General features: G+C 44.9%; 1 protein-coding gene across 2 annotated transcripts in view; it reads left to right on the top strand.

Annotated features, from left to right (window-relative positions):
- The window catches only part of NRG2 (neuregulin 2), a 328,293-nt gene that overhangs the window by 247,864 nt on the left and 52,629 nt on the right, over nucleotides 1-27,800 (top strand). For both annotated transcript variants that reach the window (XM_090065050.1, XM_090065052.1), the window contains one exon: nucleotides 11,006-11,126. In XM_090065050.1, the coding sequence (XP_089921176.1) occupies nucleotides 11,006-11,126 (121 nt within the window). The remainder of the gene's footprint in view (nucleotides 1-11,005; nucleotides 11,127-27,800) is intronic.

Below are 27,800 nucleotides of genomic sequence, written 5' to 3'. Positions count from 1 at the left end.
CACAAGGAATAAGAAAGCCTTAGACTTAGAGGACAGTAAGAATTACTACAGGAGTGACGCTATTAATTTGCGTAGTTGATGTATGAATATCAGTGGATTAATTCAGAATTACATTAGTGTAGCTAAAAGGATAGTTTGGCCCTTACTGTACATATTCTTCTCATGGAAGGCTGAATGAACTAAGTTGAGGGGAACCTCAGCGATTCTGGGTTTTATCAGAAAGTACATTAGGCATATACACAGTGAGCAATTTGTATACACACTCAGACCAGCTTAATCAATCTATCTAACTAAATGTCTAAATATTGAGAGAGTAAAGTGTCTGTACTTTATGAGCCTGGCATTCAACCTTATTTAAAAAATGTGGTGAAAAGCAGGTTAAACTGTCATGGGTCTCCTGCTCTGGTAGACAGTAGCTATAGTTCAGGAAAAAAAGTGAAAGTTATGGTCCAATCTGCACTAATTAATCCCTTGGGGATTTCAGGCAGAATACTTCTATCTGCAAATAATTAATTTTGGGGGAATTCCACAAAGGTCAGTGGCAAAACGGTCATATCACACCTGCTATATCAATCATAACATTTTTGTGCACAATTGTTAATCACATTTCCAACCAGAGAAATTATGGAAGGCAATTTTGATTTGGTTCTTCTGTTACACTTATTAAAATGTAGTTGGATTATTACAGCATTTGTAAACAATTCTATAAATAGGTGTCTAAGCGACCACAGCGCTCTTACTTTGTACAATAAAAAAATCCTGAATGCATGCATTTGATGAACTTATTGGCAGTGTGAATAACAAACAGCACTGAGGGAAACTGGCCTCTGCTCATTCCTCAATACATCTTCCCCCCTTTCCTCTTCTCTATAGCTGGTTTTGTGACTGGTGGTGACTGGTAGTTTCTCCTGGCAGATGGTGGGCACTACAAACATTGTTTTGAACTAAGCAAATCTGTGTCAGTTCTGCATGCTGCTTGGACACTTGCTGTTCTCACCTGTCTCAGCCAATGAAGATGTTTATATTTATTTGTGGGACTTTCATTTTGCCACCTTTTTCTGTGATTTATGCCATGAGCTATCCTCTGTCTTGTACTTTTAACTTAATTAATTATTTACAGGTTCAATTTCTATAAGAATCACCCTGCTGTACAAACCCTCTCATTCTATCCCCCATTTAAAATGAACCTTCCTGCCACCTCATGTGCAGTCATCACAGAAGAATGGCTTTGGAAATTCATTCTACATTGCCAAATTTATCTGCAAAGCTTTCAAAACATAGTTAAAAATGAAAATAATGTAATGGAAAGACATTAAACAACTGAAATCACACCAATTTATGGATTTGGGACTTATTACTGCTCTAATAGACATTTGGGGCAAAACTTCTGTTGGCTTTAACAGTACAGGATAAAGTGTCCTTTTCCTATTTTTTTTATAACAACTTCTATAGTAGACTTAGGTAGCAGAAGTTACAAATGCATGTGGATTTAACTACGCTATGGTATCTATGAATTATCCTGTTAGGTCTGAATGAGATAGAAATCTGATTTCTCAGTTAGTTTGATAGCACCCTACCAACTGAAATTCCCCTTGCAGCTGCAGTTCACCAAGCTGTTCTTCACGTGGCCAACTTAATGATCTGTTGTTTAGCATAGCTATTTGTTTCACTCCAGAAATGGCTGCATTCAGATGCCACTGAGTTATGTTTCATGTTTATCAGTTTAACCGAGAAGCATTCAAAGGCTTAAAACATGATAAAAAAAATTAAGAAAACACGGGTAGAAAAACTGATTAGTGATGCATTTTTCTCAGCTCTGCCAAATAATTTTATGTTCCTGCAGTGCAAAAATGCAGTATCTACCCACTTGTGAAAAAATTATTTTATTTCTGTTTTGGGCTGTTAAAAGAGCAATACATATTTAAAAACAGATTGAAAGCCCATGGATTCCAAAGATAGTGTCTTCATTATACCCCATGCCAGGTATCACATTACTAAGAGTTTCTGTTATTCTTTTGTCTCATCTCTTGTCTATAAGCCTTTATAGATCGAAAGCTGTGTGTACTTTCTACGGTAAAGCTATGCCTTTTTACTCTTACTTCCATTTCCCCGTACCTCACCCTCTGTGTTTACTATGGGAAATTTACTTTAGGACATGTACCCTCCCTGTATGATTTATGATATCTGACTTAACCAAAAATAGTGCCATGGAGCAGCTTTCTAATAATTGACAAATTACTCTGTGGTGCAGGAAAAAAGTCCTTGTTTTGACTGAACTCATTCACTTTTAATGTGTCTTTCAGTTTGTGCTGTTGGTTCTTACTGAAGGCTCTGACCTGACCTGAATGCATTAATTTCAGTTTTAAGTGAGACATTTTGAGTTCTACCACGTTCATTAACTTGCTTACTTTTTTTTTTTAATAACCAGAATGGTTTTTCCCTGTTCTGGCTTTATGTGCCATTAGTTCAGTCTTCAAAAACATTTAAACAGCAGACAGAAAAGAATATCTACAAATAATATTTGCTAATCTTCTGCTGAGCTAGGTCCATTTCTGTGTTCTCAGCTTCCCACTAGTCTATCTACAGTTCTGCACTATGTGATTGCCCTTGTCTTAGTGAGATCAGCTGGCCAGAGGCTCACTCCAGAGAGAAGCCTGAAACACTGAATCCTAGATGGCTTCTAGGTCTTGCCCACACTGCTCTTCAGAAGACCTAAAGCAAAGTAGCTTGCTGGTTTCAGATCCTAATGCATCTTGCCCCAGCACAGGTAGTAGACCACAGTCTGTGCCATAGCTTCATGCCGCTAGGCTAGATTTTAATTGTATGCTTCTGTTTCAAAACTGAGTAAAGATTGTGGGATTTAATACTTGGCTCGAGTAGCTGGACCAGTTCATGATCTTGTCATATCTCATGGACTGAATGATAATTAAAGGAGAGGCCTTGGAGGAAAACCCAAAGGGCAGCCTGGTGATACAGTAGCATTACTTTTTCTGTATATGAAAGCAGTGCCCCTTCATTGGGCTGGAGGGTGCTATGCTGCCATAGGAGACCTTTCCTGTATGGGAAATAAAAGAGAGGGTAGTATTTTCACATATTCTGTCTCCCTTAAAATCATTCTGTGTTTTCATTTGAGTGTTTCACTCAAAGGTGAAACGAGCAAAGTTGGGCAAACCCTGTGGGAGCGTGGGGCATGCACAGGTTCCAGGATCAGTGGGGAGGGGGCATGGTTCCACCAGTGGGAGCCAGGGAGGGATGCAGCAGTCTTACCAGTGCTGGGGATTTCTAAACAATCCCTGGCTGAAGTGCTTTTGTTGCCACTGTGTGCTGTGTCCACCTCAGCTGTTGCTCTTTAAGCAGCAGCTGAGGAGTGCTTTGAAGTTCCCAGCATGAGTAAGCCATGGGGATGCTTCTGCTGCCAGGGCACAGAGTCCATGGGGTAGGGGGCAGTCCCATTGTCCCTCCTAACTTGGTATCTGAGGCAGGTGCTCCTCCCATCTACCCCTAGTTACAGTATTGGCTCTACTCTTCATTTTTTCCAATATGAGGTACTAAATAAATGCACATTAGGCTGCCCAAATGCACAGTAGTGAAAGTGCATGCTTTTTTAGTGACACTTAGTGTGTAGTAGCCTATTTTACTGCACATTAGCATATTAGCACTTTTTTTACTCAATGCTTTAATGCACAGTAAAATAGTCTACTGCACATTAAACTACACATGTAGATGCACCCACTGCATGCTGTTACCAAGCTTCTGTGTTCCACCCCTAAATTGGCTGGAGGAGCCTGCTTTAAAGCAGAAGTGGTAAAGGGTCCCATTCTTCCTGTTGCAGAGACTCCCTGCCTGCCCCAGGACTGGGGGGCAAGCTGCTGGCAGGGCGAGCAGCCCCTGAGCTGCTGAAGGGTGGGGCTTGATCCTTTCCTCCACCATGGCAATGCCCCCTGGGGGTGGCTGGTTGGGCTGCCAACAGACTGTGTGCTGCCTGAGCTCCCCAGAAGCTCTCAGGAGGATCTAGGCAGTGCTGCTTGCAGGGGACTGTGTATAAGTCAAGGCTCAATTTAAGAGTTAAAAAATTGGCTTCAAAACATAACTCATGCACTGTCAAATATGGTAATACATGTTGAAAAGTGCACCACTTCTTTATCTGTTTTTGAGAAAGTAAACAGTCAACCAAGTTCTGCCTAGAAGCACGCACAGGTAACTGCTGGTGTGGTATGTATAAATCTGACTAAAAAGTGACCAGGACATGCGCACTCTCTCTCTCTCTCTCTCCCTCCCTCTCTCCACGTACAGTCACATCTACCAATGGGGCTCCTCACAGAAGTAAGAGGTGCACAATAAAACCTTCAGATTGCAAAGGCATAGCTCATTTCTATAAATGAGAGGCAAAATATTGAGCTACCCCTCCCCTCTGTGAGGAGACAGTATTCTGGCGGAAGATGCATGCCCAGGGAGCGATGCTGCACTGCTGCAAGGGGGCAGGGGTGTTAGGGCGGCTTCCAAGAAAATATCAGCTTGAGGTAATTGTTCTGTCCTCCCCCACATAGCTATACTCCTTTTATGCTGTTCATGTGCTACACATATTTGAGTAATTATTATATTCACACTATGGGATTACCACAATGATAGACTTTCCCCATAGCTGGGAGTTCACTTTATAGATAGATGTGTTATACTAACTCACTTCCGGTCCACGGGGGCTGAAGCCGAGAAGTAGAAGTATGGCCTTTGACCATTAGCTCACTGGTACAGAGGAAGCTAGAGAAGTAGTTGTCATCTGAAGGCTAATTCGGGGTCAGTTTTGAAATGAGCTAGGGACCTAGCTCAAATTTCATGAAAAGTCCTATAACATTTTTTAGAACATTGTAACATTTCATTGAGTTCTTCTTCATTGTCTCCAGACATTTTAATCTTCTTTAGAATTTTTCATTCCAATATATTAGACTAAAGTATCTCATTCTCTATCATATTCTGTAAGTTGTTAGAGCATTTGTAGTAATAATCATAATTCATTTCTACACATAGTTGCTTTTGTTTCAACCTTAAATCATATTAGATAGTTTCTTCAGAAGGGAATTCCCATTTTGGAGAATCAGCTAAACACATATACACACATACACACACACAGATTAACAGGATACACCTGAGACAGGCCAGATTATTCAGCATTGACAGGCTGACGCTGTCATTTGCCTTGCACTCAGTTCATCCCTTATTGCAGCATGACAATAATAAAAGCAGTTAGACACACATACACACATGCTAACAGAGTATGTCTGAGCAGGGTGGGTCCGATCATAACTTTCATCTGATACCCTCATGCACCTCAAAACTCAGCATGTCACAATATCTTGTCACAATGGTCCTAGTAGTAGCTCCCTTGATGAGCAGACCCCACTGTGGTTTTGGGCATTACAGGGATCTTTGGCTTAGGTAAAAGAAGTGTTGCTGCAGAGCAAATGGGGAAATCAAAGGGAAGGAAGAGTAAGTGAGGTTCAGAGAGAGAGTATAGCAACCAGCTTGACCATAAAAGTTATTTATTGTCAGGGATATGAACTTATGATGATACCAGTAGTAATAGCCATACAAGAGAGAAATAAAACAGTTACAATATTACATAGTTTCAGTTAGGTATTTGGGGAAGTCTAGCTCAAGTGCGATTAGGAAAAGTCAGGTTTAGAAAGCTGCCCTGGAGTAAGAAACCAAAAGTCAGGTTTAGAAAGCTGTGCCTGGAACAAGAGAGCAAAAGTCAGGTTCCTGGAGTCAGAGAGAGAGGCAGAGAGAGAGTTGGGATCTCACCACTCAGTGAAGCTTGAACCAGTTGAGGTTACCAGGTGTTTGTTGGAGCTTGCAGACAGGCAGAGCCCTCTGCATAGTTAGTGGAGGGATTCCAGGCACAAAAGGAGTGGAACTGGTGCAGTTTTGGGATCCAAGGACCAGGACAAAAACTTGAGCTTGGGTAGGGGATTTGTAGAGAACTAACAGTGGCTCAAGGGAAAATACTAGGTTTCTTTATGGTTAAACAATAGCTCATATGCTGATAATAGGAACTGATCACTCCAGGCTATGGGTGGCATTTCTCTAACCAGGCAGATTCAGTGTTTTGGGTACCAGTAAAGGAGTCGTGACTAGAATTGGTCTGATAAATGTGGAGCTGGGTGTGTAGACGTGGGTTGATTAGCATTTGGAGCAGGGCTCTCCCATCATGCAGTGTGCCCCTGCTTTTCTGGTCCCAGAATTGAGTGCAGTCCTTGCCTTGAAATCTCCATGCTCCATCCTGAATGCTAATGAAGGTGCAAGCCTGTCCCACCTCCCATTTAAATGAGTTGTCATCCAGTTACATCTCTGATGTAAATGAGACCAGGGGAGTTGCTTCATTCTTATCACCCTTGTCTGGAGGGCTTTAGATGTGTCTCCATTGTATTTTCATTGTCTTTTGTAAGTCCTTCCCCTAATCAGTTCTTGTTCAGGCAGAGGTGGGGAGGGGGTGAGTCCTTTGTGAGTCAGACAGGTTGTGTACTGTGCCAGGGTTCCCCAAGAACACAGAACTGAGAGGTAACACTACTGTGTAGCCACTCAGTCCCCAGGCTGTACTGGTACATGGGACTGTTCCATCCTAAGTGCAGGACTTTGCACTTGCCCTTGTTGAACCTCATGAGATTTCTTTTGGCCCAATCCTTTAATTTGTCTATGTCATTCTGAATCCTAGCCCCACCCTTTTAGCATATCTACTGCTCACCCCAGATTGGTATCACCTGCAAACTTGCTGAGGGTATATTCTATGCCACCTTCCAGGTCATTGATGAAGACATTAAACAAAACTGGCCCCAGGATTGACCCCTGGAGCACTCCACTTGATACTGGCTCCCAACTAGACACTGAACCATTGATTACTACTCTCTAAGCCCAGTACTTCAGCCAGTTTTCTATCCACTGTACAGTCCATTCATCCAGTCCATACTTCCTTAGCTTGCCTGTGAGAATGTTGTGGGAGACTGTATCAAAAGTCTTGCTAAAATCAAGGCACACCACATCCACAGGTCTCCCCACATCCACAGAGCCAGTCACCTCATTATGGAAGCCAATCTGGTTGGTCAGGCATGATTTGCCCCTGGTGAATCCATGCTCACTGTTCCTAATTACCTTTTTATCCTCCAAGTGCTTAGAAATGGTTTCCTTCAGGACCTGATCCATGTTGTTTTCAGGGACTGAGGTGAGGCTGACTGATCTGTCATTCCCTGGATCCTCTGTCTTCTCTTTCTTAAAGATGGGCACTGCTTGCCCTTTTGAAATCATCCAGAACCTCTCCTGATCACCCTACATGTGCAGCCCTATTAGGCTTCGGGAGACTAATAAACTCTGCAGCAGTTTAGTACTTGTAAAAGTAATAACCTGCTGTGGAGTTTTTTTATGCATAGCAATACACATGTAGCTGCAGACAGAGCTGGCTGGGGCAGAGGGTGCTTCAGGGTGGGATCTACCTGCCAGCTAGCCCTACACTGGAGCACCCTTGTGCCTCAGCCAGCCCCTCCACACCACATTGAGCTGTGTTGGAGCAGCCCCAGGCTGGCAAACTGAGTGCCCAGGCCCTCTGCCAGTAGTGGCTACTCTGACCTGACTCAACATGCTGTGGTCCTGGGCACACGTGTAAATGCGGTGTCTGGCAGCAATAAACTCTGGCACAGTATATGCCAGTGTTTATTGCTGCACATTAATATGCACATGTAGATGCACCCAGCTTATGAGAAGTCTGGAATGCTACTGCTTGTGTTGTATCTGTTTTGGGAACAACCAGAGGACTTTAGGCTTAGCCATGGAGGACTGCTTTGAAAGGCAGAGATGGAATTAAGACTAGCTTCTCAGATTAAGGACAATAAGAAGTCCTTTTTTTAAATACATAGGGGGCAAGAAGAAGGTCCCGGGTAACGTGGGGCCCTTGCAGGACGCACTGGGAAATTTGGTCATCACACCAGACGACAAAGCTAACATGTTTAACGATTTCTTTGCCTCCATCTTCCTAAGCAGGGACCAGAACAGCCACCTCCCTGCTGGGCCCCCCTTGGGCCCCAGGAGAGGCACACCTGTGCCAAAGGTTAGCAAGGAACTAGTTAGGGAGCTTCTGGAGGGGCTGGACGTATTCAAGTCAGCCGGCCTGGACGATCTCCACCCTAGAGTCCTAAAGGAATTGGCCGAGGTCATTACAGGACTCCTGGCATGGCTTTATGAGCTCTTGTGGTGCTCTGGTGTGGTCCCAGAGGACTGGAAGAGGGCCAACGTGGTTCCCATCTTCAAAAAGGGGAGGAAGGAGGACCTGGGAAACTATAGGCCAGTTAGTCTTACCTCAATCCTAGGCAAGCGGTTTGAGAAAATTATGCTGGCACACATCCATGAGGGGCCAGCAGGGGACTGCATGCTTAGGGGCAACCAACATGGGTTCATCAGTGGCAGGTCCTGTCAGACCAACCAGGTGGCCTTCTACGATCAGGTTATCAGATCATTAGATGCAGGGGTAGCAGTGGACATAGTCTTCCTGGAAGGCCTTCGATACTGTCTCTCACCTCATTCTCATTAAAAAACTGGGGGACTGTGGTGTCAACACCCACACAGTCAAATGGGTTGCCAACTGGCTGGAGGGCCGCACCCAGAGGGTGGTGGTGGATGGGTCATTTTCAACCTGGAGGGATGTGGGCAGTGGGGTTCCGCAGGGCTCGGTCCTCGGGCCCGCACTGTTCAACATCTTCATCAGTGACTTGGACGAAGGGGTAAAAATCACCCTGTTCAAATTTACTGATGACACTAAGATGTGGGGGGATGTGGGAATGCTAGAAGGAAGAAATAGGCTACAATTGGACCTAGACAGGTTAAAAGGATGGGCAGATGAGAATAGGATGGGTTTCAACACTGACAAGTGCAAGGTACTGCACCTGGGGAGGAAGAACCAGCAGCATACCTGCAGGCTGGGGAACTCCCTTCTCATCAGTGCAGAGGCAGAAAAGGATCTTGGAGTCATCATTGATGCTAAGATGAACATGGGCCAACACTGTGGGGATGCAGTCAGGAAGGCCAACCGCACCTTGTCATGCATCCACAGATGCATCTCAAGCAGGTCCAAGGAGGTGATCCTCCCCCTCTATGTGACATTGGTCAGGCTGCAGCGGGAGTACTGTGTCCAGTTCTGGGCGCCGCACTTCAGGAGGGATGTGGACAACATGAAGAGGGTCCAGAGGAGGGCCACTCACATGATCAGGGGGCAGCAGGGCAGGCCCTATGAGGACAGGCTACAGGACCTGAACCTGTTCAGCCTCCACAAGAGAAGGCTGAGGGGGGATCTAGTGGCCTGTTACAAACTAGTCAGAGGGGACCAGCAGGCATTGGGGGAGTCCCTGTTCCCCCGAGCTCTACCAGGAGTAACCAGGAATAACGGTCACAAGCTGGCAGAGGGTAGATTCAGGCTAGACATCAAGAGGGGCTACTTCACTGTCAGGGTGGCTAGGATCTGGAACCAGCTTCCAAGAGAAGTGGTGCTGGCTCCTACCCTGGGGGTCTTTAAGAGGAGGCTGGATGAACACCTTGCTGGGGTCGTTTGACCCCAGTACTCTTTCCTACCATGGCGGGGGGTCGGACTTGATGATCTGCTCAGGTCCCTTCTGACCCTACTAACTATGAACCTAGGTACCCAGGAGTAGAACAGAGATGGGAGCACACAGATTCACAGACATTTAGGGCTGGAAGAGACCTCATGAGATCATTGGGTCCAGCCCCCTGCTCTGGGCAGGGAAGACTGTTGGGGTCAAATAACCCCAGCAAGGCATGCATCCAGTCTCCTATTGAAGATCTCCAGGGTAGGTACCTGCACAACTCCCATTGGGAGTCTATTCCAGAGTCTGGTCACACAACCGTGAAGAAGTTTTTCCTTATATCCAGTCTGAAACCTTCTTCTATGAGTTTATAACCTTTGCTCCTGGTTTTCCCCTGGGATGCTTTGGTAAATAGTTGTTCACCTAGCCGCTGAACTCCTCCCCTGATATTTTTGTAAGCTACCACCAAATGACCCTGAAGTCTTCTCTTTTCCAGGCTGAACAGTCCCATATCTGTCATCCTTTCCTCATATGGCTTGCTCTTCAGGCCTCTAATCATATGTGTGGCTCATATGTGTGGCTCTTCTCTGGACTCACTCAAGCTTCTCTACATCCTCTATGAAGTGCAGCGCCCAGAACTGGATGCAATACTCCAGCTGTGGCCTCACCAATGCTGCATAGAGCGGGAAAGTAGAGCAGAGTGGATCCAGTGCCTGGCGGGGGACCAGAGGGGTCTGGTGCCCAGGGAAGACTATGTACCTGGGAATAGTGTGGAGATGAGAGTTAGGGAGGGCTCAAGGCCAGAGGCAGAACAGACTCAGACCCAGGAGTAGGACAGGAGCAGATGAGAGTTACTCAGGAATCCCTGGGGCAGCCTCCCTTTCCTTAATGGTATAAGGACATCAAGGTGTGGCAGGTGAACCAAAGCAGGAGAACAGGGTAAAGCAAGGGCTGAATAGCCACCAGGGAGTGTCTTGTTTACCCCTGGGTAGGCCTTTGTTTCAGCTACACATTTTCTCTTTCTCTCTCTTTCTTGATAGCTTGCTGTCCGGCTACTGCTGCAGAGATTGTGTATATGTGTGCAGAAACATGTATTTCTCCCTCTCATCCACCCTGCCTTGATGCCAAGAAGGAATAAGAAGGTGACTTCCACCTAATACCAGTTCCTGGCATCTGGGTGGAAAGCTTGCTGAGAACTCCACACTTTGCACAAGGGCAGTGCTGTGATCAACACATGAAGAGTTCAGTCAAACTCCTGGACTCTGAGAGCCATATGTGGGCTCCTGGAAACCAGGGTTATATGTCTAAAGGCACAGGTTGAGAGTTGTGGCTCTAGGGGCTTTAACTCTGGCAGACAAACACCATCTCAGAAAGAAGAATTTAGGGCAAAGAAAGTAACAATATATCTTTTTTTTATTTCCCTACAGTAACCACCACACTCTCGTCCTGGTCTGGGCATGCCAGAAAATGCAATGAAACCGCCAAGTCCTATTGTGTCAATGGTGGGGTGTGCTACTACATCGAGGGGATTAATCAGCTGTCTTGCAAGTAAGTGAGCGTAGTCCTTGTTTCAATGCAGAAGTAACCTGGGATGGCAGAAGAGATCTTTCTATCAGTTGCAGAAGTGACATCTCTCTGAAGGTTCCTTGGTAGTTAGTGGTTGGACTGAGCAGATTTAGCAGGACAGTGTATTTTGGAACCACTGCATTTTTAGTTTCCTTCTCCCAACTCAGGTCAAGGCTCCACATCACAGGCAGCATCTTCCCAGCGAAAAATGCCTCGGACTTTTCTTGGAGCCTGTCAGTATGTCCTCTTTATGGGATGAGGTGGGGGGTCCTGTTGAGTGATTGACAGCCTTCCTGCCTCTCTTCTTCTCATAGTGGCCTCTTCACTATCAACCCAGCTAGCTCAAGGAACATGTGCGTTGCATGACAAGACAGAACTTTAATGCTGCACCAAATTTTCTTTGAAAAGGGGTTTAAGGGCAGTCTGTAAATGGAAATTGGGCATTGTGTGTGTTGTGTTCCTTTTTCTTATTAGAACCTGAAGAAAGAGGCGAGATAAATGTTAAGGTATTGAATAAAAATGCACAGTGCATGGTTTAAGGGATATGTAATGGGATATTCTAACCTTTCACCTCTTGATCACTGCTTCAAACATAGCTAAGCATGTTTTAGCTTTACATTGGTAGCCGATGTGGACTGTGAGTGAGGGTACAATCAAAGGCCAGTGGCAGAAATTTATATATCTAGATGCTTTACAGTCTCAGCAAAGAGGCCATGGAGACTCAATCATCCTTACCCTCATAGGAAGTGAGGAACATTGCCCTGGCAATGAGTAGACTTACTTTCCCACTACCTGTAGTATATCAGCTGTATGGAAAAATGCTATAAAAGACTTCAGCCTCCTTTGGCATGTCTCCACTTCAGCCTTTGTGCTGCTGAGGGAGCTCTGCATCACACCCAGAAATGCTGTGGTGAAGGCGCTCTGGGATCACTTGTGCAGCTGCTCTCAAACATGCTGGAGATGCCCCCGAGGTGGCTTCACTGCCACATTCCCAAGGTTGGCCAGTACAAGTGAGATCAGGTGGGGAGGGTGTGTGGTTGAGCGTGGGTGTCCCCAGAAGCACAAAGGTTGTGGTGCAGGCATGAACCATGGCTTTTGATCCATTCCCTGCTTCATAGTAGTAATACTCAATATAGATTTCAGTTATCTATATAGGTTTCAATTAGGGAGGGACCAACAATTTTGGCTTAGAGTATGTACTTGAACTTGAAGTACAAACAATTTTGGAAGGTCAAAAAAAGTTTGGTTAAGTCTTGTGTGTTTATTTCCTCCATAACTGGTATGCTTTGGCACTCCTTTGTTTTGACAGGGATCTTAAACAAAGAGCTGAAAGTCAGCCAAATCTCCTGTTTCCCCCATATTTCTGCCCCACTTGTAAAGGAGTTATGTGGTAACTTGTTCTGATGAGCACTATGCTTTCCTGTGCAGGTTTAGATAGCTTAGAGAAGCAGCTGGACTTTTGTAAGCTTTTCTGAATGGCTCTCCCAGTTCGGTCAGGTTTGCCCATCTCTGCTTTGAACGTAGGCAAATACGTAAAGAAAACATGTTTTGTTTTCCTTAACACTTCTCTAGCACACATACATTTCCGTGTACGTGAAAAAGCTGTAGTCCTTATACATCATGGGTTCAGTTTTTAAAGTCATGAAGATCTGCTGCTCCCATTGACTTTTCAGCTGGACATGTTGAGGCACAGCACCACATATTACCAGTCCCAGATCATTCCATGTTCTTTCAGCTCCCACTGCAGGAAATGCAAGAAAGCCATAAAAATGCCTTGCAAGAGCACAAAATTCTCCTCTGCATTAGACTTGGCAGTGCACTACAATAACAGCTCCCATCCTTTCCCAATATTAGAGAGCTCTAGCATGAACCCCTCAGATTTTGCTAGAGGTTCAGATCTGTGTCTAGGTCCAAATGCTGGGGCTCTGGCCTACCTTTGTGAATTAGCTAAGCCAAAAAACTAGATCTGAACCCTCTCCCATGTTCAGTAATTTTGGATCCATACCTAAACTTCACATATCAGGTCTGTTTCTATTTAAATAGAGAGTGAAATACGTGTTGGCATTTATAAGTACCCTGCTTCAGGTGCTCTTACATTTGAGGGGCCAGATCCTCAGCTGATGCAAATCAGTGCAGATTTCTTGAATTCGGTAAAGCTATACCAGTTCACATCAGCTGTGGATCTGGTCCAGTATCCACCCACAGCTGTGAGAGAAGTATACAATCATTCTGTACATAGTAGGTACATAGAGTTTATGAGGTGTGATCTTCATGCTCCTGGCACATTGCTGTGTTGGACCTTAGTGGCTCCTGGTTGGGCATCCTGGAAAGTCTTTTTGAAAGAAGTCTGATTTTCTCCCCCCCTTTCAGTCACAGGCATAAGAGCAATATTGAAGAAATTTTACAAGCATTTGAACTGGGCTTACCACAGCAGTCCTAACCTTGGCATGAAAGGTCGGAGGTCTACCAGAGCTTAGACAAGGCCTATGAGAGGTGGACAGTGGGGGTACAGTTGTACCAGGCCCCCAAGCTTGGGGCCTGGGTGTTGGAGGGGAGTAAAATCAGATGACTATTTCCTGTTTCCAAAATGGGAGGTGAGGGGAGACTATCAGGATGTATTGGGAACCCCACATTTTTCATACAGGTCCAGCTTGCCTAAGGCATATTAGTTTCTAGGCCAATAAAATACAAGAGTTCAAAGTTAACTGGGGTTGTCCTTTAGTAGGTGCCTGTAGTAAAACTGGAACTCAGCACTCTGGTGCATGAGCAAGATGCCTTAACCACTCTAGTACCATGCCCAGTTGGGCTGAAGGAGTGCACCTTAAAATCAGGACATGGTGATTAACGTCTCACTGAGAGGGAAGTTCTAACTTGAATCCATCATGCTTTTAACAGCCAGAGCCTTATGAACTACTAGAAATAGACATGCATATTTTATATCATTTGAAAGCTGCAATTCCTTACTTTCAGATGGTGTAATGGTTTCCATTTCTGATGAGTCCCAAAATACTGACTGCTAAAAATATGTTAGAATTGAAGGGGTGGGGGAAGTGAGGGAAGGGGAGGGGGAGGACTGGGGAGAAGCAAAGTGCTCATCAGAACAAAGTAATTCTATGGTCTGAAATACCACTATTCACCAAAAACCCTGTGCCAGTGGGAACCTTGGCTCTAGGAAACCGGATGTTGAATCTTCTTCATGTAGCAGTAGTGTTTTTAACACTGTTTAAGGGTTGAGTTCAGCAAGTTCTAGAATTCAGGCCAGTGTCATTTGCCGTCTCTGGAGACTCGAAGGCAACAATTAGCTATCAAGTAATGGCTGTGACAGTTAAATTTGTAAATATGCATCACATTACTTATCGCTCAACTCAAAATACTTTACTTGCCTTTGGAAAATGGGTGATAATTAATATAAATGACAGAGAAACTGATTACAGATTTACTACAATACAGAATATCAACATGCCAGAATGTGTATCAGCTTCTCACAGAAAATGCTTGTATGCTGAATAACAAAACAGCTTATGATCAGATGCAAGTTAGAGTTTAGAAAGCCATTTCTAGGGGTGGGCAGGGAAAAGAGGGCAAGAAGATAGCAGGTCAAGAGAAAAATCCAGAGAGGGGAGGCAGCTATGACTGGCATGATTGTAGGGTTGGAACCAGACCCTGACCACTCAGCATTGTTTTAAGACTGGCTTTGCCCCCAAAATCACTCCAATCAGCATGGAAGCACAAGCATACAGCATTGGCCCTTTCAGTGTGCAACTTATTAAAATGCTTTCAAAGCAAGGCAAGGATTGTTTTGTGATATATTTTATTGGACCAACTGTATTTTTCTCTTCATGTTGTGAATTTTCCATTGTAAATGGTGGATTTTGATATCCTCCATGTTGTAGTAGGGTTGGAGGGTTGTTGTAGCAACCTGGCCAATCATAGCTGCAACAACCCTCCAACCCTACTACTACATGGAGGATATTGAAATTCATCACTTGCATGTGGGTGCCTGCCAAGGCAAAGGCACACAATTGGCAGGGGGTTAGGTAGCCACAGGGTGACCAACCGCCATATTGCACAGCCTTTGCTTACCTATTTGCTGCCAGTGGCTATGTTCAGTGGGGCCCCAGAGACCTGGATTCTGTGGCAGGCCGTGCCTACCACTAGCTACACCCATAAATTCCCTGGGTCAGTGGTAGTCCAGAGGGTGAGATGGAGCAGCTTTGCCATATATTATCATAGGCCTTTACATCAACTGGGAATTACCAGCAAGTTGTGTAGGGGTCAGTACTTTATGTTCTGTTCCCTAACCATAAGCTGGCATATGCCCAATGCTAGCTTTTTTTTAAGGATGCATGGGAGAAACAAGGCCAGGCTTCCATCCACTGAGGAAGTCCTTAGCAGCACAGTTACAGAAGCTTTATAACCATTCAGTGTCATCTGTATGGTGCAAGTGAGCTAGAGAATGGGCCAGGAACTTGTCTAGGACTTCTAAATTGCATGGGAGCAGAAGCCATTAAGGGGCTTATAGCCTGAAAACCAAAACTATTAAAGGTCATTTCCACAAGAATCAGACTATTGATTGAGTCCAATAAAGAAACATTCTTTCCTGGTTTGGTCCTCAGCATAGACTTAAGGCAGAGAGACCTGAATGGGATGTAAAATCTGTGCTGAAAATACAAGCTCTCCAGAAGGAAGGGAACAACAGCAGAACTAGGTCAGGGTGATGAGAGTAGCTGCCACAGATGCTGACTTGGGAGGGGCACAAATAAAAACAACTGCAGCTGCACAATTACACCAGTGCTAACAAGAAATCATTGCTGCTCCTGTGTGTGAGCTGCCCCAGGTGCCCAACTGCATAGTTACACCTCTGAAAAGAAAGGGGATTTTTGTTCTTTTTTTTTTAATTGAAAGTGGCTGAAAGAAAGATTCATTTGCTTACTGCTTCCATAGGTCTTCTGTCTGTATTTTCCTCAAATTTCCTCAGAACAAAGGGAAAAACATTCTGCAGGACTGGCAAAGTTTCACAGATTCCCCAGTCTGCCATTTTTGCTCTTTTAGGCTGATGTCTTGCAGCCAAGGTCTCCCCAGCAACACAGATGGCTCCCATAACATCCACAATACACGGCTCATCTTCTTTAGAGTGTTAGGATCCATGTGGTGCTTATCAATCAACTTAATAATGTGGTTGGCACCAGAAACTGATAAATTGCACCCTTTCAGGAAAATGACATGGGGCCCCTCCAGCCCAAGGTACCTCAGATGCTTTCTTTTTCTGCAGTCACTGATTTGTTTCCTTCCTGGTATTCTGTTCTATATCCTGCTGCTGTTTCTCCAACAATTCTTGCCACACAGCACTGGGCACAACTAGTATTTTATTTATATCTTATTTATGTTTGATTTATTATGTGCTCTTCTCAGCACCTGTAAGTTTACATGCAGACTATGTAATCTGAAATGACACAGTACTGGCTACAAAATCCACTCCTAACCCTGTATGCATTTACAGGCCATCCCAGAGACTTAGCCATCCTCTTCCACTTTACAAAGCAAAATTTGTGTAGAAAGGTAGGGCTGGTGGTGTGCCTCGAAGGGGGTGTATCAAATCCACAGGGTAAGCATATTGCAGAGTCAGTGTCCCTTTTCTCAGAAACGGCTCAATGATGCCATCTTTTCAAATATGGACAGGGTTGATTTGATCATCCCATACGATCTCAAGTGGTAGAATGGCACAGAAAGGAAAAGGATGGGCTCTCAGGCAGTGGAATTACATCCTGCAGTTCCTGGCAACCTGCTGCCAGATTCTGCCTTCACAGATCTGAGAATTAGAGTTATAGCACTACTGCCACTGAGGTCAAATGGGACTGCATCTGAAAGATACAATTTGGCTCAGAGTCCTTAGTCAAATACATGTGGACTATATGGAGCAAGGGGTATTTCAGCTCTGCTGACACCTTCAGTACTTCCCTTTCTTTCCTTGGGCGCGAGGTAATCCTTGCTGGTGAAAGCTTACCCAGGAAGACTTGCTTCACAGAATCTGAGATATTTTTGGCCATATAATCCCATGGTGTCAAAAACACCCACCTGCTAATTAGAAGTGTGGTGAATGGGTGCACGTGTGCAGTTTGCAGCACCTCAGACTGCTTTGAGGCTCCATAAGCCACACATGCACGCTCCTCTGGACACTCCCAGGCTAGCTATTGAAATGTGGATACAAAAATTGTACCATTAAAATTATGCAATGCTCTTGCACAGACACAATAGTGTTCTTCCATATAGCTGCTGTAATATCACTAAAAACAGGTCACTTATTTGTATATATAAATATTGGTGCATATGACCACCTTGGAAATTTTAGGTCAAACTTAGCTACAGTCTAATACTAAAGGGAAAAAAAAAGGAAACCTTGGAAAAGCAATACCAAATAAAATGTATAATATTCAGTATTTAAATATCTCATATACCATAAAGTTCTATTTGCTGTAATCTAAGTTTTGAGATTCCAGACAAGCAGCATTATGGTAGCATGTAACAGTAGACAAGCCTGCCCAGAACTCCTAGTAATAGCAGTTGCTGCAGCCACAGTGTTATTAGTATCCCAGTTGAGTTATTCTGCCATCACAGTTATCAACTGGACTGTGAATGTAACTCTAAAGCCCTTGACAGACTTTCAGCTTAAGATGTGATTGGATCTCATCTTTGATCCCAACAATCGCATGCCATTCCATGCCATGCCACATGTGCATGGTGGAACAGATGATTTTGGGATGAAGGGTTAGATCCAAATTGCACTTTACTTGCTGATGCAAGTAAAATCAACCAGCTGATTGTCAGCTGAGGCCAGGAACCAAACCAGTCTCCAGCCCTAGCCAACAGTCAGCTAAGCGCGCAGGAAGCCCAGCATCAAACTGCCGCAACCCAGTGCTGGGTTCCCTCTGTACCAGGACCTGTCAAAACCATGTGTGCTTCTCAGCTAGGCAGCACACAGGACTTGTATGGTTCCCTGTACGCTTAGAGCCTGTCATCCGGCTGCAGTAGTCCAATGCTGGGTTCCCTTTGTATGGGGGACTTTAAAACCATATGTACTGGGTGGTACATAGGGCTTATTGAGCTCCCAGCTTATAGTACCCCAATGCCAGCTTCCCTGTAGACTGGGACCTGTCAAAACCCTGTGTCCCATCCAGCTGGGCAGCACACAGGGTTTTGACAGGTCCCAGCTACATGTTCAGTTTAAGGCACAATACAAACCACAAAGTTATTCCAAATTACATATTCCACATTGTCTGTGGAATAACTGTGGCTTGCTTACTGCATTATAGTGACTAAAATTGAGTTGCACATGTGGCTGGTTATTATGTAAGGCACAATTACCTTGTTAATCACATCTTAAATGTAATGTGTGTTGGGGGCGTAAAAGCAAGACTTTAGTAGAATTGGTTGAATGCTGCACATCCAGTGTTGGTATCCTATGTTCATAGAAGTGTACATGGTTTTGTGACCGTACAAATATTTGAAAAACAGCTAATTGCTCAATCAAAATGAGTGAGGGTATTATGGAGCCAAACTTTGCAGTTCATTATTTGCAATTCATTCAGGGTGCTAAAGACAGTGAATGGTTTGAAAATGGTTTAGAAGGTGATTGTTGGCCAGTACATAATGAAAAACAAACACATTTGCAGAATGCCAGATTTGTTTGTGAACAGTCCACAAACAGAAGGATAATTTTTGAATAATTCAAACCAACTAGTTTTAGAATTGGTCTCTTTGCCTGTTCACTCCCTGGCCTCTCAGTTGACCAGACTGTCACTAGTGCTAGCTGTACTGTTTTTGCTTTGTGGATATATATATGTCCACTAGGAAACAGACATCCATAAACTCACTTCACATAGGTCACCAAATGGCCATTGGATAGTAACAGTTTACAGATGTCATCTGTGCTAAATACAAACTGGTGAGCTAGAGGTGAAAATATCTGTCTTCCATTATATTAATCTCTTTAGCTATCCAGTCCTAGTATGTTTAGCATTTCCACTGTCCTAGACAGAGAGACTAAAATGGTCCATGTCATTATCTGTGTAATCATATTTGAGTCAATTACTTTTTCTTGTTCTCTTGTTGATGTGCCTTAATGCCTGAAGCTCCAGGGGATTCTTTCAGCTCCCCAGCCAGACCGCCACATTCACATGGGACCTGATTTTAGGTACCTAGGAGATATTAAAAAACCCTTTTAAAATTAGAGCAAGATATGGAAATTTTTCCTGTTGCAGTTGGGATCAGTGGAAGATGTGCTGTTGTCTTCCCAGGGCCATCTGCAGTCTGTATGTGCCTATGATAGCATCTCTTTTAATACCTGCTCTGGATAAGGCCTTTGCACTTGCTCTTGCTGCTTTCTTCTCTCTTATCACCTGTTTGTAGAGCACAGTTTGTTGGTGTGCTCCAGTGCATGACTTTCTGGGACTGGTTGGGGGAAAATGACAGAACAATATTCTTTTTTTCAGCCCTCTGCACAAATAAGGAGCATGCCTGAAACATTTTTTCATTCACTTATTTCAGTGCATTGTGCCCTCTTGCTTCAGCTTTTTCATGTCCTGGTATAAACCACCTTCACTTTCATGCTGTTCTATGTAATAGATTGTATTCTAAGGAGTCACCTAACTGGGTATTGTTTCTTTAAGTAAGAGCACAGTGGAGGGAGAAACAGGGATGTGTGATACAAGCTGATACCTAGAGCTAGATAGAAAATGGTTTTCTTGTCCAACAACATGTATATGTTTTTTTCTTTCCCAAATTGAACAAAAAGTTAAAAACTCAACATTCCTGAAAACTAAGCACTATCCCCAAAACTCAGCTTGAACCAAGTCAAACAGTTTTGTTTTGATGAGCTGGAAATAGTTTGTGTTAATTGCAACCTTTTAATTTTTTTTCCAATATTTTTTTTACAAACTTATGTTTCAGTAGAAAAGGTAGTTTTGAACCGTTGCATGCTTTTTTTAAGAGGATGTCAAAAGTTTCCCATTTTGACATTTTGAAAATTTTCTCTGGGTATTTTTTTGGTTTGTTGTTTTGTTGTTTTTGACACAGGAGATTTGTCTAAGTTGGCTGGTTCCTATGAGAAAGTTTTGGTTTCAAGGAATCAGCTTCTTCCAAGAAAAATAAAAAAAGTTTGGCTGCAAAATTCCTTGTTAGCTCTTCTGGTATCATCTGAAAGAGGCAAAAGTGATACTTAAATATACTGGGAGTACAGATCATTGCAAAGGATGAAGGGAGGAGGTAGATGAAGGACTTCAGTCCTCTGCCACACTGGCACATGAAGCTGATCAGGTAGAAAGGCACAAAATGGGGTTGTGCTTTTATAGCTTGGTGCAGCTATACAGTTTTTCTAGCATAAGTTTATTCATTAAGACTGCAACCTACACTCAAGGCATGCTTTGCATTGGGTAGGACAATAGCACCAGGTAAAATCATGAGATTTTAGTGGCAGGAACAGCTTATCCTTCTATTGGACCTTGCAGGAAGGAGGTTAGTGGTATACCCACTCAGGAGAGGGAGAGACTCACCAAGGCCACTCAAAGTCAGCTTATGAATGGGGTGAGTTGTTTTTCAGAAGTAAAATTCAACCCCGTGCACACAGCAGTGCATTGCTAACTTGATGCTCAGCTTCTATGCATCAGACATGCTTTGTCTCAAAAGATTCCTGGATTACAGAAACCCTATCAAGGCTAGCAAAACCCTGGATCATGAGCTGACTCACCTGTCCAAGAGAGTTTGCTGCTTCCCATGTTGGAGCAGTGGGTCATCACTGTGCTGTAGTATCATTCCCAGATGGGCCCTATTGAGGGAAAATCATGAAAAATAGTTCATTCTTCCCTGTAAACTTAACAGTGCAGCAGTTTTGCTCCTAAGATCATTAAGCTAATGAAAATGGAATCAGCCTGGCTGTTTCTCAGTAGATATACACCCAGAAGAGTTTTGACCCCTGGAAGATGAATTATCTCGAGAGGTTAGATGTCTTGTAATCTTGCATGCTAGCTTTGAAATTCACAGAACTTACTTGTGTTCACAGGATTTTTTTCCTGTCACTCAAAACCTACATATTTTTTCAGTGATAATCCAACAAGAGGGTTTTTTTAAAGCCCATGTGTACTAGACAATGCAGAATCTGTGTTACATAATGTGGTGCAGAGAGATCTTGCCACAAATTGCTAGATTGACATTAGAGAGACTGGGAGATATACAGGCAGTCCTCGACTTCCAACATTTCGAGTTACAATGTTTTCACACTTACAATGTTTATAAATTGACACTGTTTCAAGTTTATGACGTCAGTTTTGACTTTACAATGCTTGATCCGATATGATGCCATGCCAGCAAACAAGTTCACTGCGTTGCTCATCTCCCTGGAGAACATCTGTCCAAACTTCCTTGGACACTTTCTTTAAGAAAGCAGACAAGACTCCAGAAGAACTTGCAGCAAGACTCCTGACAAGACTCCAGCCAAGAACCCTTCAAAAAGTCCAACCAGGAGTCCTTCAAAAAGTCCAGCAAAGTCACCTCAAAGCAGTCCTTTCAAATCTATTGCTATTTCCAATATAAATACATTAATGTAGCTATATTACTCATCTATAATTGATCAACCACAAAATTCTGGGGTATTTTTGGTGAAAATAGGGTATTAGGCCTTGGTTCAGGAACGAATCCCCCATTTATAACATTGTTTCTTATGAGAAAATTGGTTCTGAGTTACAATGTTTCAATTTAAGACGTGGTTTTTCGGAACCAATTGTGTCGTAAGTCCGAGGACTGCCTGTACACAGTAGCTGCTACTGAACCAACATGTCTCTTCCAGTTTTTCTTTGATATAACATGCTTGTTTTGCTGCTTCATTTCTTAGCAGTTTTTTCCTTCAATTCCCCACCCCCCCGAGGTGTCTCCTCCTTTATCTAAGTTGTATGCAAATACAGTAACAATAAAGTTCTACTTTTGGCCCATGATGTGAAGATATGATTTATAGACTTATGTTTTTTTGGAGCAGGAACTATCATGTCTTGTAGGTGTGTATGGGGGAAACACAACTTCTTTGGGACCTCTAGGAGCTCTTACGATATCAATTTTCAATCGCTTCTTGGATTCCAGATCAATATAGCAACAAATATAAAGACAGGCTGAATGCATGTTTAACTGTTCAGCTACCTCTGATCACTGCAATTATTTGTAAGTTCTTGATGAGGGTACATATGAATCTATATGTATCTACAGTGATGGGTGAACTTAAAAAAAAAGGTTGGGTTGGATAAATATCTGGAAGTGTGGGTATTTTATTCAAATCTTAGTAAAACATTTGATCTTGTTATCCAAACTTCTGTTTCCCCAGAGACGTCCAGGTAACTCAGTCATCTACCCTGGGTTTTCTTCATTCAGATTAGCAAGGTGCCTCCAGTACAATAAAGTTATTGGCCTTAGCTTCTTTCCATCATCACTGGGTGTATCTACATGTGCATTTTACTGCAATGTGGACTAATTAGCTCCACAGTAAAGCATCACAGTCTACACATGTGCCAGTATTAAGACACAGTAAATTAATTAACTCTGCCATAGGATAGTATTGTCAGGGACAGTACTATCCTATGGAGAAGTAATTTACTCCACCAAAATGCACATGTAGATAGTGACAGGGGCTGGATGAGACACAAGGGTGCTAAAGTATGGGGGCTGCCTGCTGCTTTACCCTCCACTTTAGCACCCTCATGCCCCAGCTAGCCCTCCACCTCCCACTGCCACCACCCAGAGCCCAGAGTTTATCCCCCACCACTCTTCTCCAGGCCTCCTGCCAGCCTGGGGCTACTCTGTCTTGTTTCAAAGTGCTGCAGTCCTACTTGCATGTGGAAATGCTGTGCCTGGGTGCAGTTGTCTCCAGCATGAATTGCATCAGAGTTTATCATATCACATCTGTGGGGTACATCTGCTGTAGTGACCAGTTCCTTGGCCCTGGCTGAGTTGCACCTGTTGATTGTCAGTGACATTTATGAAGCTTTTTCTTTCATTGTATTCCAGGGTGAAGTTCTGAGATCCTGCATATTTTAGAGATTAAGGGTAACATATTCAAAGACACCTGTTGATTTAGGAGTCTAACTCCCAGATTCAGAAATGACTTAGGCACTTGGAAGCCAACTCTTATTGAAAGTCATTGGACTCAAACATATGAGGTCACTTTTGAAAATGGGATTTAAACTCATAAATCACAGAGGTGCTTTGGAAATTTTTCTTTGAGAGGGTCACCATACAATCTGAACAACAGTAGCAAGGTGAGTGCTGGGTCTGAATGAAGGAACAGCCATGAGGTGAAACAGAATGGAGGGCTAGGGGCTACCTTCCCTTCTGAAAAACAGTGCAACCCAGGTACTTCATAGAGTTGGGGTATACAGAACAGCTGTTCAGGGTCCCTGCAGTGCTCCAGCTGAAGACAAAAGTAGGGCCCTTTCAGGTAAAAGATGCAGCAAACACCTGAATGGCTTGTCTTTATTTAAGCAACCTGCTGCACATGGACTGGATATGAGTGACTATGTTTTACTATACTTGCCAGGGACAGGGCTGGAGTTGCAATGGGAGTGAAATGAGGAGATTTGGTAGCGAGAACCAAAAGATCAGCCAGGTTATCCTTTTTCCCAGATATGATATGGTATTTCCATCTCTGCAATCTCCCTCTAGTGGTGGTCAGTGTATGTTTGTTCAATTCCCAGATAGGAAACAATGGTGCACATCCTTCATTCAGACCCAGGTTGACTAAGCCTTGAGATTCCCACTCATTGGCAGATGAGACAAGTATTTTATTTCACCATCCATATTCTCACAGTGGTCTAATTAGATGGGTGCATTGCACTATGGAATTGATTCTGCCACATACAGGTGGATTAATGCATGGGCCAGCTAGACACAAGCCCAGAGACCTCTACCAATTTGGGTCTCCTGGATCCTCATCAGCAAGGAAGCAAAAGCCTTGGTTTTAAACTTGTCAGGTTTTTATCTCCAGCACAGAGACAAAAATGGCACCAAGTTTAAAACCAAGGCTTCCACATTTGCTTCCCTGCGGCTAGGAGCCAGGCCTCTCCCCCAGGCGGGCTGGGGCAGGGCCGGCTGGGGCTGGGGCTGGGCTAGCTGGGAATGCTACATAGCACCATGCCTGGGGTAGGGGGCCCAGGCTAGGAGTGCCACGTGGCGCTGTGCCTCTGCAGGTAGGTGGCAGTGCGGGGGAGGAGCCACAGCCCCCCCAAATTCACCTTAGCCCCCATAGCCACCCCTCCCAATACTGCCACCCACCCACAGAGGCACAGTGCGGCACTCCTGGCCTGAGACAGCCCAGCCCAATGCACGTGTACAGCTGCATGGACACAGCCCGGAAGCATCTCCCTGCCAGTCAGTGCAACAGGGGCTGGGTAGGAGCGAGACTGAGCCACCAGCGGCTTGTAGGGGAGAGAAGTGGGGAAGAGGACAGGTCTGCCTCAGAGTGATTGAGAGGGAGGGAGGGGGGAGGTCCCGTGAGGAAGATGTGTGTGGCTGGGGGGGTGTATATCTCTGTCTGTGCTTACATCTGCATGTGTGCATGCATGCAACTGCGTGTGTATGTGTCTGTGTATGTATGCATGCAACTGCATACCTGCGTGTGTGTGCATCTGTGTGTGTGCGTGTATCTGTGCATGCATGTGTGAGTGTATGTGTGTCTCTGTATGTACATCTGTGTGTGTGTGCATCCCTGTGTGTGCATTTATCCATGTGTCTGTACGTCTGTATGCGTATGTGCACACATATGTGTGTGTGCACTCATCTGTGTGTGCCTGCCTCTGTGCATCTGTGTTCATGCATCTGTGCATATGTGTGCATCCATATGTGTATGTGTGTGCATGTCTGTGTGTGTGAGTGTGCATCTGTGTGCATGCATGTGCTTGCATGTTTGTGCGTGCGTGCGTGCATGTGTGTGTGCTCATGGTAGGGAGAGTATTTTTGTGACTGTGTCCATGTGCAGAGAGTGAGTGAAAGTAGAGTATGTACCCACTTGTGTGCATGCCTATGTGTACACCTGTGTGTGTATATGTTTGGCTGTAGCAGCGGGGAGGCAGGTAGCAGGGAGAAGAGGCAGGCATGTACACCCCCACCCCCAGCCTGGCAGGGTTCACCCAGCCTCCTCCACCAGTACCAGGAGGGGAAGCGGCCCCACCCCCCAACCTGCAGCCCAGCTCCCAAGGGGGCAGGGGAGCTCCAATTTTGTGTTTTCCCAGGGCCCCAGTACACCTTAATCCACCTCTGCTGCCACAGAGTCCAGTGCCCCAAAGAGCAGGAGCTCTTCCTCTAGTGTCACTCTCTTGTTCGGAGGTACAGTACTGTTAATCCCTGACAATGAGCTGGTGGCTATACTTTATTTTCTCATATACTACATGTTCCAGAACCTTGTTTTTGAAAGGCAAAATAAAAAAGATCTTTCCTTGTAGTAAGTTACTTACTGTCCTATGGCAGAGTTAATTAATTTACTGATGAAGTTTTTTTCCTTGTCTTACTTTTGCATACAAGGGAACCTCATTAAATACATTGTCTATCATTAAACTGCTGCCAAAAGCAGCATGTGCTCAGTAATGGAAACCAGCTATGAAGCAAATTAAAGCAATCATCACTGAGCATGACTATAAAACAAATGGCCCACAATGGGTAACCATATTGATGGAAACCTACCACAAAGCTAGTTTAGTAAAGCCCCTATACATAAGATAATGGTGCAGTCCCCCTCAGCACTAACTTTTTCAAGTCATGGTGAACACAACATTGCATAAATTTCAACTTACTCCCATAGCTGAGCTTCATTTTTCTTTCCCATTTCCAATGATTCTTGTTTTTTCACCAGCCTTAAATGTCTGGAAAATATCATCAAATCAAGGCGCTCCCCCCCAAACAGTTCACCCAGAATCCTAGTGTTGCCCTCTCTGTCAGCCTGTCACATATGATTAGTGTGGCCCCACCCTCTATGACCAGGGTGGACAAAATCTGGTCCCCTGGCCCAGGCACAATCCAGCCATGGTGTGTCCTGCCACCTCATGGGCACGCAGCAGGGTGGGGCAGCTCCATCACAGGACTGCCTTTCTAGACAGCCCAGGTGGCAGGCGACTCTTTCTGGCTGCCGCTACTGACAGCCCCAGCCCTGTGGTAGTGGCAGGGACCCATGCTGCTCAGCCCCAACCCCACATGCCCTGTGCCTGCTTTGGGCTCACCTGCCCAGGCTCTCACTGGCAGTGTGGCACAAAAGCTGTTGCTTAGCGTTGGGTAAAAGTGCCCCCTCTTCTTCCTGCTGCCAGCAGGTCCCTGCTACAGTTGCCTTGAGCCCGTGCTGGGCTGCCCTCTGTTTCTGCTGCTGTCACCGCTATCTCCAGGCTGCCCAATGGGGCAATGGTGGCAGCACAGAGCAGCTACAGGTCAGCCCAGTGCAGGCTCCAAGTGGCTGCAGCAGAGAACTGGAAAAAACAGGGAGACTGTTTTTTCTGGAAAAAATAGGGAGCTGCCACCTCCTGGGCTACCTAGAAAGGCAGTCCCACCGCAGAGCTGCCCCAGCCCCACTGTGTGCCCAGGACACGGCAGGATGCACCACAGGGGAGTGGTGCGGGGCGGGCTGGGTCAGGGCTGTATGCACGTTCTGGATGATCCAGTCTGGTGAGAGTGAGTCCAGAGTGGGTGGTTGGGCATGCTGGGGCTGCGTGCTGTTGGTGGTGGCAAGGAGGCACCTCAGGGTGTATGGACTCTGGGCTGTTTCAGAGTGGGAATGGGTGCTGACCAGCTCAGGAGGGCATGCATGGGGGAGCTCCCATGCATACTCCACCATACCCACAAACCCTTCCCCGCAAACCCCACAACCACACACTACCCCACATGCAATCACACACCCCATAAACACCATGCCCACTCACACCCTGCCCCACATTCCCTCACACTCACACACACACACATCTGTGCACCTCTGTGGAGAGCCCTGCTCACTGTCCACCACACACACACACACCCTACACCCACCCTCCCCACATACTCCCCGAGCCACCCTCCCCCTCCGCACACCCCACAAACCCCATATCCACCAACAAACACACCCATACATCCCCACAAATACCCCTTACAACTCCCCATACCCACCTGCCCACCCACCCACATACACACAACCCACACCCTCCCCCTACACCCCACATACACACACATCCATACACCCACAGCCTTCCACAAGCCCCATACCCACCCCTCTTCCACACTCCCCTACAATATACAAGAGTAAGACCTCATTTCACGCTATTATGCAATCACCTCCATGTACAACACACACACATAAATTAGGACAAAATATTTTTTTAAATAAAAATTAAATATGCTGTTTTCAATGTTTGATTTTTAGAATATAATTTGTTTTTTATTATGGTTTCAAGATGGCAAAGCCCTTTCCCAAAACGAGTTTTATTTCTGGGAGCAAGGGAAGGGAGTGCTAGTGGCAAAGGTCAGGGATTAGGGAGTAGCACTTCCAGTCCCAAAATGGAGACCAGGGGGCAGGGCATCTGTCATTGGGCAGGGCTATCCTTGTGGCCCTCGACAGCTCATCAAAACTCGTTAAGCAGCCCTCCACCTGAAATAATTGCCTGCTTCTGCTCT

The sequence above is a fragment of the Crocodylus siamensis genome, chromosome 10 (genome assembly GCF_052110815.1).
Source record: "Crocodylus siamensis isolate JL-2025a chromosome 10, ASM5211081v1, whole genome shotgun sequence".
Classification (NCBI taxonomy): Eukaryota; Metazoa; Chordata; order Crocodylia; family Crocodylidae; genus Crocodylus; species Crocodylus siamensis.
This window is presented reverse-complemented; position numbering and strand designations above follow the sequence as displayed.